This window comes from Cryptomeria japonica, chromosome 3 (genome assembly GCF_030272615.1).
Source record: "Cryptomeria japonica chromosome 3, Sugi_1.0, whole genome shotgun sequence".
Classification (NCBI taxonomy): domain Eukaryota; kingdom Viridiplantae; phylum Streptophyta; class Pinopsida; order Cupressales; family Cupressaceae; genus Cryptomeria; species Cryptomeria japonica.
In genome coordinates, this window is record NC_081407.1 from 342,786,677 (window position 1) to 342,803,557 (window position 16,881).

The 16,881-nt window shown below is 36.6% G+C and overlaps 1 protein-coding gene across 5 annotated transcripts in view; it reads left to right on the top strand.

Annotated features, from left to right (window-relative positions):
- The first annotated feature begins 313 nt into the window (after window positions 1-313).
- The window catches only part of LOC131077203 (E3 ubiquitin-protein ligase RING1), a 40,611-nt gene continuing 24,043 nt past the window's right edge, over window positions 314-16,881 (top strand). The window contains exons 1-2 of one of the 5 annotated variants that reach the window (XM_058014637.2): window positions 314-433; window positions 619-1,422. In XM_058014637.2, the coding sequence (XP_057870620.1) occupies window positions 696-1,422 (727 nt within the window). In that variant the 5' untranslated portion in view covers window positions 314-433; window positions 619-695. Of the gene's footprint in view, window positions 444-477; window positions 1,423-2,574; window positions 2,953-16,881 lie in introns of those variants that run through there. The other 4 variants (XM_058014638.2, XM_058014639.2, XM_058014640.2 and 1 more) reach the window with 4 other exon arrangements.

Below are 16,881 nucleotides of genomic sequence, written 5' to 3' on the forward strand. Positions count from 1 at the left end.
GCACGCCTATTGGTCTCACTTTTTTTTGGGGCTGTTTTGGACACCTTGGCAAAAAGCATGCTGATGTGGCATCATATTTGATGATGTGGCCCTGAAACCTTAGTTATAAGCAGGGGACTTGCCAAGTAAGCTGCTGTAAAAAAATCGGAGTGATTCGAAATTTCCAAGTAGGATTTTGAGAAGCGTGAAGTTAGGGTGCACGACTACTGGGTCTTTTCCCCTAGTAGACCGCGCCGCACAACATAAAAACAAAAAAAATCACGTGACAATTGACTGCGTTATAAATCCAGTACTAAGTCGTGGTCGTCGAACTTGAGTGGGCATCTGTGACAGAAGGCGAGCAGCCGCAAATACTACTTCGTATAGCTCGAAATTTGGGATACTCTCTACGAAATTTATCTCCTTACAGACATCGTGGGTTGAGAAATTTTATGTACGGAATGGTTCGTTCCCTATAAATTATCAAAGATCTTTGTCTTATTTTGATCTTGTCTTTTGCAAATATTCTTAAATCATATTAAAATTATGTACCTAGGACAAAAGCCAACAGTGATGATAATTATGAGATTCATGACAAAAAAAGGACTACTAATTCTGTCTTCCACAATTAATTCCCAGGCCCATCGTTAACAAATCTAGATCGAAGAAGAATACAGCCACACAAGGGATTTCCGGGTTGAGGGTGTCTGATCGTCATGTCAAGGTGGTGGTGTCACAGATGCCGCAGAAGAATCAGGTGGCTCAGGAACAGCCCTGATGAAGAACCTGCGTGCCCTTACTGCCATGGGGGCTTCGTAGAACAAATGAATAACAATCATCATTTTGAAGAAAATGAAGAAGAAGAAGACGATGAATCAACGGCCCAGATGATGCAATCCCTTTCCAGATTCCTGCACCGCAGTTCTTCATCTTCATCATCAACACCCTTTTTCACAGATCCCTTCTTTTTCCCCCAGGGTCCGATGGAGGACCACCCAGATGAGTACTTGTCCCCCTTCTTCAACAATAATGGGGGCTTAAGGAGGAGAAGAGTGCTACATGGGAATTTGGGGGATTTCTTTTTGGGGCCTGCGTTGGAACAACTTGTCAGTGAGTTGGCTTTGTCAGACAGGAGGGGTGGTGTATTTGGTGGTGGTGGGCCGCCTCCTGCATCTAGGGCCTCTGTGGAAGCCTTGGAGACTGTGAGAAATATTGGTAGTGATACAGGTGGGACACTGTGCTGTGCAGTATGCAAGGATGAGTTTGGGGCCGGTGCTGCAGAGGTCAAAAAGATGCCTTGCCAGCATATGTATCATTCTGACTGCATTCTTCCATGGCTTGCTCAGCATAATTCATGTCCTGTTTGTAGATACGAGATGCCAACAGATGATCCTGACTATGACAGGATGAGGAGCCGAGGCCGTAGTTCTGGTTCTTCTTCAGGTAAGGATGGTGGTTAGAGCCCAGTTTTTTAAAATACAATAATTGGTTAAAAAATTACTGTTATATTTCCTTATTGACATTAGTTTTGGGAGTTGTAACTTGTTGTGGATAAATCAGTTTTGTTTTTGAACTTGGCAAAAATGATAAGTTTAGGTTTATAGCTACCTAGGTATGACAAAGGAGTGGTAGTTTAATGATTATGATGTAAAACTAGTAGTTAGCATTCACAAAATTTAGTTTTCTTGAACGGGATGATGGATCACAGAGTATAAATGTTGATGTAACAATTGAATGAGCAGATTGTTAGAGAAAATTTATTCACAAAGTTTAGTTTTCTTGAACGGGATGATGGATCAGAGTATAAATGTTGATGTAACAATTGGATGAGCAGATTGTTAGAGAAAAAAAACACAATAGATTTTGTAACAATTGGATGAGCAGATTGTGAGAGAAAAAAAAACAATTGATTTATCTCCTGAAGTTCATTTTTAGTTTTAATTTTTTGATTACTTGGTACTCTATTTTGGTTCCTTTAGTTACCATACATTACCTTAAAATGACACAACCTATCATCAATGCCATATCGCGCTGAGGATGCCATATGCAGAGAAGCCCACATGATACTCGCTAGTAATGAAAAATTCAATATTATAATATCTAAATTTGTAATGAATTAGAAAATGCAGTGAGTTGGGGGGGCAAGTCAGTTGTGATGTAATGATTGTTGAGTTCATTTGAGCGCAATTTATTTTTATAAAGATTAAGAATGTAGTCCAAGCAAAGTAGACAGCCGTTGAAATGACAAAGGTTTTGCCCAAACTTGTCCAGACTGCCTTGTACTTTCAGTCAGTTAAAGCAGCAACTTTAGTTAGAGCTAAATTGATGTTTTTTGCCCGATTTGGATTCGTACTAAAATTATGTGCATGGTCACATTCCAAAGTCTTTCTACAATGGATCCAAGGTTCAAGCATATCCGACACTACATTAAAGGACACTCATAAACTCACCCAGGATATACCAAGCAAAGACACAATAGTCACCTGGGAATTGCACTATCAAGCTTAATATACCATTAGTAGAAGTCTTGTCTAAGGAGTATCCATAAAGATCTACTTGGAATTGCACCTGGCCTGATTTGTTTTTTTGGCACAGACAGATTGCAGGGAGCATTCACAGCAAACACAAACACTGGGAACATTGGCAGTGGTGGCCTTGAACCAGAGTCATCATTATAGCACATACATTGTAGCCTGGATCATACTCCACTGCGCATTGGCAAATCCAAGGCTCTTTATGGTGATTGAACGATAAATGATTAGTGCAAAGCTGTATAAGTAGGATTATTTTAATGTGCTATTTTTTGCCAATTGGTTAATTTTTTTAACAATATAAAAAAAATTAAAGTTGTGAAAAAGTATCTGACAAGTTTTCATATTAAGTATTCATAAAGTTATGTTAAATACATGTATTTCTAATCACTGGTTGACAATTTTATAAATATAGAAGGATTCCATACCTTCCAAATTTCCAGATAAGTATAAGAATTAGTATTGACAAATAACAATTCTGAATTTATCCAGTAGATTGATTAAAAAATTATCTTTGAATTTAGAAAAGCCTTAGGCAAATAAGGTCTGTGTGAATGTTCTTTATTTTGCTGAAATCTATTTTGGACAAGCATTCAGCTTTGTTCTATTTGTAGCACACGGAAACACATGTAGCATCATTCAACCTTACCACTAGATCACAGACTAATGGAAATTGGCAAATTCAATGCTATTCTAAGGGTAATTTGACAGCAGCAAATAATTTACAAAATCATGCACAGTAAATAAATCAATAACAAGAAGAACAATATTTCTTCTCATGCCTTGCTTTTTTGCATGTTGCTAGTTACAGCTTTTAATGATGACAAAAATATATTAATTCAAGTCTCCAACAGTTATGTAATCTACAAAAATTTCTACTGATTCATTGATTATAGTATATTCCTCCATCATAATAGGACAATAAAAGGTTGATGTGAGGATTTTTGCTAAGCCTAAAACCCTTTGTACAGATTGCAGCCAGAATTTGCCCACTACTTCCTAAATTAAGATAAAGAGCCTTGCCACTAGACTCAGCATCAGAAAACAGTTTGAAGCCAGTTTATTTTCTGATAATTGATACAGTAAGGATATTTCAATTGTCAGTGCTTAAATTTTGTATTCCTTTTGATCTAGGAGATATTTACAAATTGATGCTCTGCCAACAAGCTACTCCCAAATCTAATAAGATAAAGTGATAGTAAAATATTGGAAATCTATTTCTCAAACAATAAATTGGAGATGATTTTTTCATGAGAAAAATTAATAAGACCTTTTCCTACGATGGATTCCACAGTTGATTTTAATTCTGCTATGACAATACTATATTAAAAAAAAAAAGATTTGCCATGGAGCAGTAGCATTCCATAAATTGGTGCCCATGATTTTGAATAACAGCCATAACATCAGCACTTAGCATTCACCCAAAGTAGCAGCAGTGATCTGTAATATTTTGTGTATAATATCCTACATAGATCCTCACAGCAAATCTTGTTCCTCCCTAATGTAAGTTGGTTGCATAATTTGCTGTTCCTAGTGTGGAAATAAGGAAAAACAGTTCCTACACTTGAATCTTAGACTAACCAACAAGATATTGAAATGTGTAAATACAAGCATAGAGGATGAACGTCACTAATAACAAGAATATGCTGGCAATTTTGTCATGCCCCGCCTTGAAAATAAATGCTTACAAAAGAAAATTGTCTTTTTGAAAGACTACACAATTTTCTATCTCCTTAAACGGGACCCAGACATCAATCTGACCCTGCATTGATACCAAGATGGGTGTCAAAAATTAGGAAAACAGCTATTCAGAAGACACCACAGTTTCCTGCAGACATTCGTACAATGAACCAACGAATATCTTCATAAAAGAAAGGCAGCGATGACTCCTGGATCTGCATAGATACATAGGAATACAGTGATTTGATTCAGCATCCACTTGTGTTTATTGATTCTTAAACAAAGGAGTAAACATTATTAATTAGTGGATACCATTAGTGAAACATTCACCATTGGATAGTTATGAAGGAAGAGGTATCAGGTAAGTCGAGGCACAACATTCCAAAGGAATGGGACCCAAAGGAAATAGGGTGACTCTTCTGTACCTCTTTCAAAGATATAAAAAGGCAATCAATTATGACCAAGTAGGGGGCATGGAAGAAAAAAAGTAATCAGCATTCATGAAGAGAATGAATAGCAATCAAACAGAAAAGAAGATTACAGAATACTGAACACTGTAATAATCAGACCTGAATATAACTTGTGAATATTCCAATCCACTGTGGTAATATTGAAATTGTTGTTTAGTTTTTAATTTATTGCACATATCTATTATATATTAATAAGCATTAAAATATATGTTTAACACTGCAACAGTCTGTCAAAGGAAGGAAATCTGCAATTAAGGGGGAACAGCTATAGGGCACCCTGCTACAGTGGCATATAGGGAGAGAACAGCTATTAGGGCACCCTATTACACTGTGAAAGGGAGAGAACGGCTAAGGGCATCCTACTGCAATTTCCCTTCCAACTCCTACGTTGAGGGACTGTTGATGAACCCAAGATTCTCCAGCCATAAAAGAATGGAGGGGGATTTCATGAAGGGAGAAAACGGCTGTCTTAAGGCACCCTACCATGCCTCCTTATTCCATATCTTATATGACTGAGATCCCACATACAAATCAGACTCTAATTCAGAATCAGGATTCAAATTCAAGATCATATTATTTAAAGAGATATTTTACTTGGTAAGATGTAGCTCTAACCCTAATTTGTTGCAATTGTGATTCTAGGGCAAATTAGGAAGGGGACATTACAAGTTTGACCTTGAGAAGCTCAAATTGAGGAAAATCTCCATAAGTGTGAGCTGCTGTTATTCCTGGAGCCACTAGCACTTGAGGTGTTACAATGGTTCCTTGCCTAAGCAAGGCTTACAAGTACTCTGTCTTGCCTAAAAAAACAACACCATAAAACTCTTCAATGCTCTTACATTCCCCCCAGCTACACTCTCAAAGACTTATGGGCTGCCAACAACAAGCCATTACCTGGAGCCATTATCACTTAAGGTGTTACAATGATCCTTCCCTAAACAAGGCTTACAGGGACTCTGTCTTGCCCACAACAACAATGTGCTAGGCCATAAAACTCTCCAATGCTTTTACTTGTCCCCCAGCTATAAACTCAAAGATTTATGGGCTGCCAGAAACAAGCCACTACAACTGATTTTCTACAGAAACAATAACAAATTCACCATTCAATGACCTCCCTTGCAGGTTTTATAATAAAAAAGAGTTCCAAAAGAGTTGAAGAGGGAAGTTCAAGCAGTATAGCAACATAAGGGAATCTTTCAGATATGTTTGTGAGCTCTAAGACTGCCCAGACACGGTGTATATATCTGCAACATGTTACACCACAGTTGAACTTGCTCTGCTCACCTAGCTTCTGACAGGGACAGTTTTGACTGCAGTTGAATTTGTAAGACATGTTCAACTGCAGTTGAACCTGTGAGTTCTACCTTTTCTTCTCTTACGTTCAGTTCCCTTTTGCAATCAGATCCTTCAGTTACTTCTTACTCCAGGTTTTCCAATAATGAGCTTATGCAACTTGGCTTATTTGTGATTTCCTCAAGGATGAGTGAGGAGTTTTAGGAATAAGGGTTTATCTAAAATGGGAAAATAAGTGAATAAGTTAGCCACTTGACCAGTTTAGCTGATCCAGTTTCTGATCAACCAGTATTTCAATCCTAGATACAAACAGAATCGAAGTGAAGAGAAGATTTGAATTATAGGTAATGAATTGTGTTAAAAGTGAAAGCAATGCCACTTTGATCAGGCATTCGCCAGAAATAGAGAACTACCACTATTAGTGATCTGTTATGTGTGTCACATGATGGCTACTCCATAAACATTAAAATATGACTGCAAGATAATAGCCGAGGAGGAAACATGCCCTCCCCCCCCTTTGAAAGTGTTTTCCACAATGCTTGACAGCTCCATATGTTTTCATATAAAATTTCACATTCCTATATTGGATATTACCTCAGTAGGTTCTTACATTTGATGATGTTTACTAAGAAATGTTTTTTCTTTTCTCAGCTTCCACAGTCTTGGATCAACAATTTCTTCTGCTTCCATGATAGTTCTTCCCTTTGCATTGAACCCTGGAAGATCAGTTTGAATGGAATGCTATTGTCAATGGCTTTCTCAAGCTATGAACCATGAAAAGTGGGATGAATCCATGAAGGCGGAGGCAGCTGCAATTAGTAAACAATGCTGCCAATGTTAGCTTACGAGGCTGGAGTCTTAAGAAAAATCCAATCTCCTTCAGCAATTTGCCTCTTTTTATGATGCTGGCCCACCTGTTGCTTTATCCTATTTTGTGCCACCATTAATGTTTTATCAAGTGTATGTAGAACATTCTAATGGTGCTGATGATTTTTATTGGCTGATTTCCCCGTAGACTACTGCTGTAAATAAGAGGTAGAAGATGGTGGATGTATGACAGGTAAGTACCATACTGCCACTTGGCTAAAGGAAGCCACATGTACCATGAATGGATGTTGGAAGTGAACCATAAAAAATATCCTCTAAACCATGTGTATACAATTCCATTTTTTTAGTGGATTGTGGGTGATATAAAGAGCTATGGGCCAATTGAGCCCCCAACATTGTGAATAGTTTTTGCCAACTGCAGCTAGTGAAGATGGAATCTCGTCAGTCACAATGATATTTGTGGTACCATGAAGCTTCCACATCTTATCCATGAAGGCATGTGCCATTTTACTGGCATTAAGTGGATGAGAAAATCTACGAAGTGAGCTTATTCAGTGAGTTGATTTACTACTGTCATGATGACATCATATCATCTGATTTAGGTATTCCTATAAGAGATTCATAGGCACTACTTTCCAGCACTCTTCTGGAATTGACAATGATTGTAATAGGCCTGGAGCATTGGTTGTCTCTCCTTTATTCCTTTGACACAGTGAACATTTTGCCACAGATTTTTGTGCATCCTCTCATATATAGTCATTTGGTTACAGGGGATTTTGGTAAGGGCATATATAGTCATGGGGTTAACAAAGATTATTATATCTCATCTGAATATCCTTTATGGAACCTACTTGATAACAACTTGACCAATTTAGTTGCATAGACAAAGTAGCTACATCCTTGGCAACCCAATTTGCATATGGATCAATGTAATCTTATTGTGACGACCTTCTCCATGACTATATATGAGATATTCAGATGGAAAAGTTATGAAATTCGGATGAAATTCAAAAAAAAAATTCGGATAAAGTTTGCCTTATATAATTTTGTTTATTTTTAAATATATGTATAATATATATAATATGCACAAAATGGATTTCTTGATATATATAATATGCACAAAATGGATTTCTTGATAATATTTCACAATTTTTATAGCAAATGCAAGGTGTCAAGCCTAGCATCCTGCTTGCAGGGAAAATTAAGTGGGTTCGTAAAGTGATATATATAATATGCACAAAATGGATATATATAATGTGCACACACTTAAACTTCCTAAAATTATATATTATCAAGAAATATGCTAAAACTGGTTTGGTAAAGTTTAAGGAGACATCACCTACGACCCAACAAACATAAATTCGCCTTATATAAATTACTATTATTTTTAAATATATAATATTTTTATTCAATATAAATAAAAATGATAAAACAATAAATAAATCTAAACCTATTTAATAATAATGAGTAATTTAAAATAACATATATATAATATGAAATCTTTAATCTATTTAATATTAATAAGTAAATTATAATAACATACATTTAATGTGAAATCTTAACTTAAATATATAATATTTTTATTTAAAATAAAAATGCTAATATAATCAATAAATCTAAATCTATTTAATAATAATAAGAAAATTAAAATGACATAAATTTAATATGAAACTTTAATCTATTTAATATTAATGATTAAAATGACATACATTTAATATGAAATCTTAAGAACCAAAATCACAAAACTAAATTTAATATGCCTTCTTGCGTTGAAGGCATTACTAGTCGAGTTTGCGACGGACTAAGAGCTTCGATGGCGGCACCGCGTGGGAAACAGCGGCGACGGGGCAGGGGCTCACACCCACAAAGCACGAAAAAATAGCTTCAATGGCGGGCTCGAACATATACCTTCAGTCACACGACAAACAAAAAGAGCAAAAAACCCTTAGAACGGACAGACGTGGCTGAGCGGGGAGTATTCGGCGACCTTCAAACCTCTGAGAAATTCGTCAAAACCTTGACAGATATACCCTAAAAAATGCTAACGTTTCTGCCATACGAATTTTACACAAATGTTTCTGCAGACACCTGCGACCCAGCAGTTGCTGAATTTATGGACGAATTTGAACGATTTTTTTTTATAAAAGTTTGAAATTCGATTAAATTCGAACCTCACCCATGAAAATCGCCGTATTTTGTGACTTAGGTACATTATATGCTTCCTACTGCACTACCTTCTATGCAAGCAACCGAATGTTGTACTACACAAAAAAGGTTATTCAAGTGCTATTGAGTGAACTTCTTGTGCTTCTTTGTGTGAATGGTCTCATAAATACTTCAGTTGCACTTTCAACCTAAAGTGCTATAGGGCTGAGACAAAATGTGGATGATAAGCTTTTGAAGGTTAGGTAGTGTTGCATTAAAATCTTATCACCACAAGTCCGTAAGGACAACATTTATAACTCTGTAATATATATATATATATATAGTTGCAGAATGGCTAAACAACAACCCCTCTGTACCCATATAAATTTGTAGCTCATCATTTATGATATCTCTGAGGTTCTCATTAATGACCGTCCTCTCTATATACATGTTGAGGCCATCCATAAACTCATTTGTTTTGAATGAAGTGGAGAAGAAAAACCTAGGGTTCAAATAGTAGTTAGTAGATGAATATGTGGCAGAGTTTTTAGTTCATCTCTGATCATTAATTTGCTTATATGTGTTCATATTTGTCTCTAATTGGCATAGACAAATGTTGAATTGTCTCTTTGGCTCTGTTGATGGACTCAAATAAATACCTGATAGGGTTTTTATCCTTAACCACCAATCATAGAATTGCCTCTTTGGCACTATCCTTGGCCTGATACAGATACCCCATGTGGTTTTTATTCCTAACCACCAACTATAGAATCCCAACCAACAATTATGACACATAAAACAAGATAGTGGATGACAATGAAATTAGAGATTAAAAAAACAATATTCACAAAATCAATAAATTGTAACATATATATATATTTAAACTTATCGTGACAACCTCCTCCATGCCTTTGGCAAATGTATCTTTAAAAAGAGTTTTCATAACTTTCCACTTCACCATTCTTGTAGTAAGGATTTTTCAACCACCTTTTTCTTCATAAACATACACTTAAAGCTGGGTAATGTGGCTGCAATACTCTACAAGGTGATGAAATCAGTGGTAAATTACGTTACTTCTGATTGCATGAACTCCTTGCCATCAATGTGCTCTCTCATTATATTCAAATACGTTGTGTTGTTGTAGATGTATTTGTGACATTCTTTACATTTTTCACTATTGTCTTCAGCTAGCTTAGTTTCTCTATGCTCTCAAGTAGAAGGTAAAGGCAGTGGGTGGCACATGGGCTCCAAAATAGCAGAGGGTACCTTGCCTTTAGAAGTCTAGTAGTTGCCATATTTGCAGATGCATTTTCTGTCACCATTTGGACAACATTTTTCGCTCCCATCACCATCACCACCTCATTTGACAAGTTGCATAAGGCCTTGATATTTTTTATTTCATTGGAGGCACCAATTGGCTTTGAAAAGATCAATTGTCCTTGTGAAGCCACTAAAAAGTTAAAGAATGACCTGTTATTGCTATTTGTACACCTATCAGATAAAAAGGTCGCATCCCTTCTTTTTCCAATTTTGTTGTTGTTCCTTTGTTAGTTGCTTTGTGTCCTGGACCACATTCAACAATAATATGCCGCTTGACTCATGATGGCTTGGGACTTTGAAGCTCTTATTTGCCATGTTCAACTGCTCCCAATAAGGAAGGACTTGTAGTAACATTAAATGGAATGTTTTTGTACCAAAAATTGGCACAGGACAACTTCACCTCATGCTGCAATTCCTTATTCCATGCAATATTTTCCAACAAAGGTCTCACTTTAGCAGTGTAATGAGGAACAAAAAGATTAACTATGGTTGTCCACACTAGGTAATCCTCATACCCTCTGATATTTATGGCCCAATGGAAGAAGAAGAGGCCCTCATTTCTTCTTTTGCTCCTAAATCTCATACCTTGGGGTTTGTCATTGCCTCTATTGTTTCTCTTTTTGTCTGCTTTATTCAGCTCATCTGCTACAAGGAGAGCTTTCACCTCCTTTTCAACCTTCCTAGCTCACTTGTGTACATGCAATAACATCCTGCGCAGGATTTTCAAAAGGTGACTCATATTTTGACCACAATAGTTGTAGACAACCATTCCTAGCATTATATTTGCTGCTCTATGTTCCCACGTAAGGTTCCTAGACTTGCCACAAGTTCTACTTGTGGATGCTATTTTCGTTTTGGGAAAATGGAAATAAACTCTAGCAGCCTAGAACTAAATTTTTTTATTTTAGTTTTATTAGTTTCTAAACCCTAGTAGTTAATAAAAAATAAAACAAAAATAAAACTAAAAAACCTATCACAAATCATATAGAAATGAAGGGACGAAGAAAAGAATTTCGAAACCTTAGCTTTTTTTTGATAAAATTATTGAGGTTCTATTCAGGGCTCAAGCCTAAAGCATACTAGAAGACAACAGCACGCATATCAAAATACCTATGTGGGCAACTTGGATGAGGTGTAATTAGCCAAAGAAAGGATAAAACTATTACTACACTATACCAAATAGAAAAGCAATACATAGCTAACATAAAAATCCTTCATAGGGAAAGAAAACCCAAATCTAATAAAGCAACAATACAAAACTACTAAATACACAAAATTCTAGATAGCAACCATATACCTGCCCTCTAGATAAAATATTCTTAGACACTTCCACTGAGCAATTTCACCAGCATTTGGGGTGAGAAAGGCACGTCATAAGCTTGGTCCAATACCTTGTTATATTAAGGGCTCTAGCCTAAAGCATATGAGAAAGACAACAATATACATATTAATATACCTACATGAACAACTTGGATGAGGTGTAACTGGCCAAAGAAAGGATAAAAATATGACTACACTGTACCAAATAGAAAAGAAATACATAGCCAACATAGGAAAGCAATACATAGCCAACATAAAAAGCCTTCAGAAGGAAAGGAAACCAAACCTAATAAAGCAACAAGCCAAAACTATTAGCTACACAATTATAGATGACAACTACATACTTGACCGCTCCACATCATAAGCTTGGTTCATACCTTGTTACTGGTTCATACCTTGTTACTAGACCCAACCATTGAGTGCAAATTCAACCCTTTACAAGATATCATTTTCAAGGCTTATAAGCATGGTACCATTCACCATCTCCAATCGACCCTTATTGTGGGAGGTGACGATATGGTTGATAACCATTCACAAATCTTTTGTAAAATATGTCAAAGTGCTAACATCTTGACTGAGAGTTCAATTTTCATATTTTATGTTTTTAATATCTAATGCTACTTATGCCTCCCTAGACTTGATAAAGCTTTGCTCCTCAAATTGTGAACTTGTCATACTTCCATTCACATTGTGGATGGAAAGGTTTGTCAAGCTGTCATGGAATTCTACATTTTGTACCACCATCTCCAAGCTATTTGAAAATCTACAAGGATGATCCTGTTGATGTGTTTTTTATGCACTTCATACACAGAATAAAATACCAAGTATTTTATCCTCCCTTGAACAAAATCCTCTTGAATGCTAAGCTATGTGATCATACGAGGTGACTCCAAGGTTTCTACTGTCAGGTTTTGATGTGTGGATAACTCAATGGTTTGATGTGATATTGCTGGAATCACAAGGGGGACTTACGTTGAACATGAACTCTTGAATGTAGCTAAAAGATGGAAATTCATTTGATTTGAAAAAAAGACAAAAGGATTGAGGGTTTAGAGAAATCTAATCTACTCCTAAGATCAATGATAGCACTGGATCATTCTTGGATGGATAACTACATAAAACTGATGCAATCTTCCAAGCGAAATGAAAGGTTTTCATATCATGAACATTCATCCAAATACCCAAGACATTGGTGCAACTTGAATAAACATATCCACAATTGAACTTAGCACATTTTAATGTTCAGGCTAACTAGGGGAAGAGCACCAATTACCGTTCATGTTCCAATAACTGTTCACTCCTTGCACACCCAACCCCCCAATTACTAACTTTAAAAAAACCAAAAAACAAATAACTAAAAACTCATTAATAAATTTCACATGTACCAAGAGCCGCTCATTTTTTAGCACACGACTACTAGGGTATTTGTGACAAGTATTGGTGATTTTAAGTGCACGGTTATTGGGGCATCTTTAAGCAAGTATCGGGCGACACTTTGAAAAGTGTACTTTCTGACCCTTTTCAAAGTGTACTTTCTGACCCTTGCGTGCATAATGGATCCCACAACGTGCATCTTTACTACCCAAAAGCCAAAACAATAGCTATAAGCAATTAAGTCGCATGCGGAGACAACAAAAAATAACGTCAAAATCCAATTTATTGTTTAGAATCTGTGGGTGCACGAAGTTAACTATAAAGGCTACTGGTACACTTCCCTTATGCATTGTAATTGAAAATCATCCAACCACAAATAGTATGAACCAAGGAATTATCAACATCCACACATTACTCCATCACAATTAATGAACTTCATCTAACATGAGGATATAACAAGAAACCATACAATATGCAAAAGAAACACCATCATTCACTATAAATTCAATGAAAAGTATGTTAATTTACATGCTTGTCAACAATTTCTACCTTCTCCCCTACTCTACTCTACTCTGCTTCTAACTGCTAATTATTTGGCTGCTAACTATTCTTTGTTAACCTTTACAAATGAGGAGAGCAAGCCTTTTATGGTGCTCTCAATACAAATGAATGGCCTGGATCAAATCCAAATCAATGGCCAAGATTGAAAGATAGAAACCCTAATTAGGGTTTGTTACACCCATTACATAACATTTAGCCTGACCAACGATTAAATTACAATAAATAGGACACATGTCCTTCCTTGAATGCTGACCAATGAGAGATGAGGTTAGGTAGGATAAACAAGATTTGATAAAGTGACATGTGTTACATGCTCCACCTTTGAATGAGCTAGGTTTGTTGAACTTAGACATGTTGACTTTGATTGATGAATGGAGATGAGTTGTCGCCACCTCAACCTACACCTTGTAGATCATCGCAAAGAAGAGTTTGTGATTCAGGCAATATCTCTTGATGCTCAACATTTCCAAGCCCGTGATAATGACCATATTGCTCAAGTCGACCTTCTAACCTTGTTTGATTCTTTTAACTTGTGTTGATCACTTTCATAATTTCTCCATTTGTATGCTGAACTTTCATCTTGCACTTCACATTTGGGTATCTTTATGATGTACTAGTCTTGGATCTTGGATTTCCGGAGGAAATTGAGGATAATTGTAAATTTTCCTCATCTTCATTTCAATATCTTGATTCTGTTCATCTTGATGCTGATTTGCCTTTTCTATGCCAGTTCATCTTGATGCTGAGTCTTGCATCCGGATGAGCTGCACCTCTTCAAGCTGCTGAAATGTCTGTCTTTGTTGCTATGTTTCTTTGAAATGCTTGTAGCCTGCCCCTTACTCCCTTTATATTAGTCACCTTCAAAACAAACAAGAATGCTATCAAACACACTTAATATATCTGATGTTCCACTCTAAGTTATTCTGATTTCTGATTTTCATGTCTAATTTAATCACTTCAAGTCTGATTTTCCATTGTCTAAGATCTGATTGGGGTTTTAAGATCGAGATTTTTAACATTTTGAAGTCTGATCGTGGATTTTGGCAAGTGGTGGACAAATTGTTGCACTTCACCAAGAGGTCGTGGATTTCTTCAAGTCATGGATGATCTCTTGCTTCCTCAAGATGGTGGTCTGTAGCACTTCATTACTTCAAGCATTAATTGCCATGTTGCTGATTTAGCTAAGGCAGAGATAAAGTTGATTTCCAGCTTAAAAGTCAGTGATCCCACAAGGTCGTGGATTTGAGCACCACTCACCTAGGTAGGTTGGGGATTTGAGGATCACTCACCTAGGTACGTCAGGGATTTAAGCACCACTCACCTGGGTAGGTTAGGGATTTGAGCAAGTGGAGGATAGTCATCATCACTAGTCAATCTCGACAACTCCAACACTTAGTCTATCAATTCACCCTCAATATGATGTTGATCTTCATTCTCCAAGCAAGGATTGAGTTAGTCCATTTTTTCTTCTAACTTCATAGATCAACCTTGCTATCTTCATGCTTGAGGCGTGGATTCTAGCAAGTCAAGGATAAAAGTTTTCACTCACCCTCTTAGGTCGTGGATTTTAGCAACTCAAGGATAAAAGTATCCTAGGTCGTGGATTTGAGCAACCCAAGGATAAAAGTCTCCTAGGTCGTGGATTTGGTGAGTTAAGGATAACTTGCTTCAACCTTGCCACTTATTGATTTCACCTAGTGTAGAGTGACTTGTTCATAGGGTTGACTTGGTGTTTTCTTTCCTTTCATCATCATCGAGACCTTGATTGATCTTCATCAACCATTTCACCTTAGTTGATCATCACTTCTTGATCATTCCTTGCTTCTATGCTCTAACCTAAGGATGTCCACTTGCTCACTTGACAGTTCATCACACCCAAGACTCATTCTAATCTGACCTAGAGGTTGCATTGTGAAGCATTACCCAAAGACTACCTTGAGTCTCACCTATCACTTGAGCACTTAGAGTTGAGAGGACTCCAAACTAGTCTAGAGGGGAAGGTTGCATTGTGAAGCATTACCCAAAGACTACCTTGAGTCTCACCTATCACTTGAGCACTTAGAGTTGAGAAGACTCCAAACTAGTCTAGAGGGGAACTTAACTGCTGCTAGACTACCTAACTTGATCACATCGTGATGACAAAGGCATTGCATCCCCTCACAAGCAAGAGGTTAAAGACAAAAGAAACTACTACCAAACAAAGAAAACTAAGCAAAAGAACTAACCCATGAGCAAAAAGTGGGGGTCCCCATTTGCAATGGGGCAATGTGTGAAAACATCACAACATATGCCCTGAGATCTCAATTGCCCATTATCAGCTAGCTTGTTCTTGCCAAGAATAGCATTGACTATGTTCAACATTGCAACATTAAGGCACAATTTTTTTTTGTGAAGGTGGTGATCTAACATACCACCTTTGCAAAGAGGGTCATGTAAAGAACCAATAGAATGGCATGCCATAAAACCTAGCATTGCACTTAGCCACAAAGCCCACATTTTGATCTAGCACACCATGCCATCAAAGAAAAAGCCTACCATTGGCAATATCCAACACCATTTAATAAATCTAGTATGGCAAGTTGTTGCCGATCTAGCACCATCATTTAACACACTTGCTAGCAAGAAGAAACAATCTACATAAGAGCATGTTGTGTGAGAACCATCCTATCCAAGCCCATCCTAAACACACTTTGTATACCATCATTAATACCAATCGCATAAATGATGGAGGTCAAGGTGGATGATCATTGTGCACTAGACTAGGCAACTCTTTCCAAGTGAAATATTTTATGTATTTATACCATGGTTTGCCAATCAATCAACTACATGATTTTGTTCCCTTTAGCAATGTCTTATATCAACTACAACAACTTTTTCCATTCAATAGAGAACTTCCCCAAGAATAGCATGTAATTTCCAATTTAGACAATTGTCTTTTAAGGGTTGTTAGTACAACCTAATTCGTTAGTCTTGGTATGGGAATGGGCATGGGTTTGAGGGATTGGTATTGGTTCATAACTGTATGTGTGTGAATAGTAATAGTAAGTTGGTATAATTGTAATTTAAATTTTTATATATATTTTAAAAATCTATAGAAGTTTTAATATTTGAAATTGACAATAAACAAATTATCTCATGGTTTGCAAAAAGGAAAATACTTATAAATTCATAATTTATTGATTTGTCAAATGTCAACACTAACCAAATCTTCGTATTGCTCTTCATTAGGAGCATCAAAGTCAATAGTTGTTTCTATTGAAGTTAAACTAGAATTCACTAGAATGACATTCCCACTAGTCATGTCATATTTGAAACTGCCTCATCTATAGACTTTGGCAAGGTACAAACAATAACACCAAAATTGGCACACTTAGTGATTA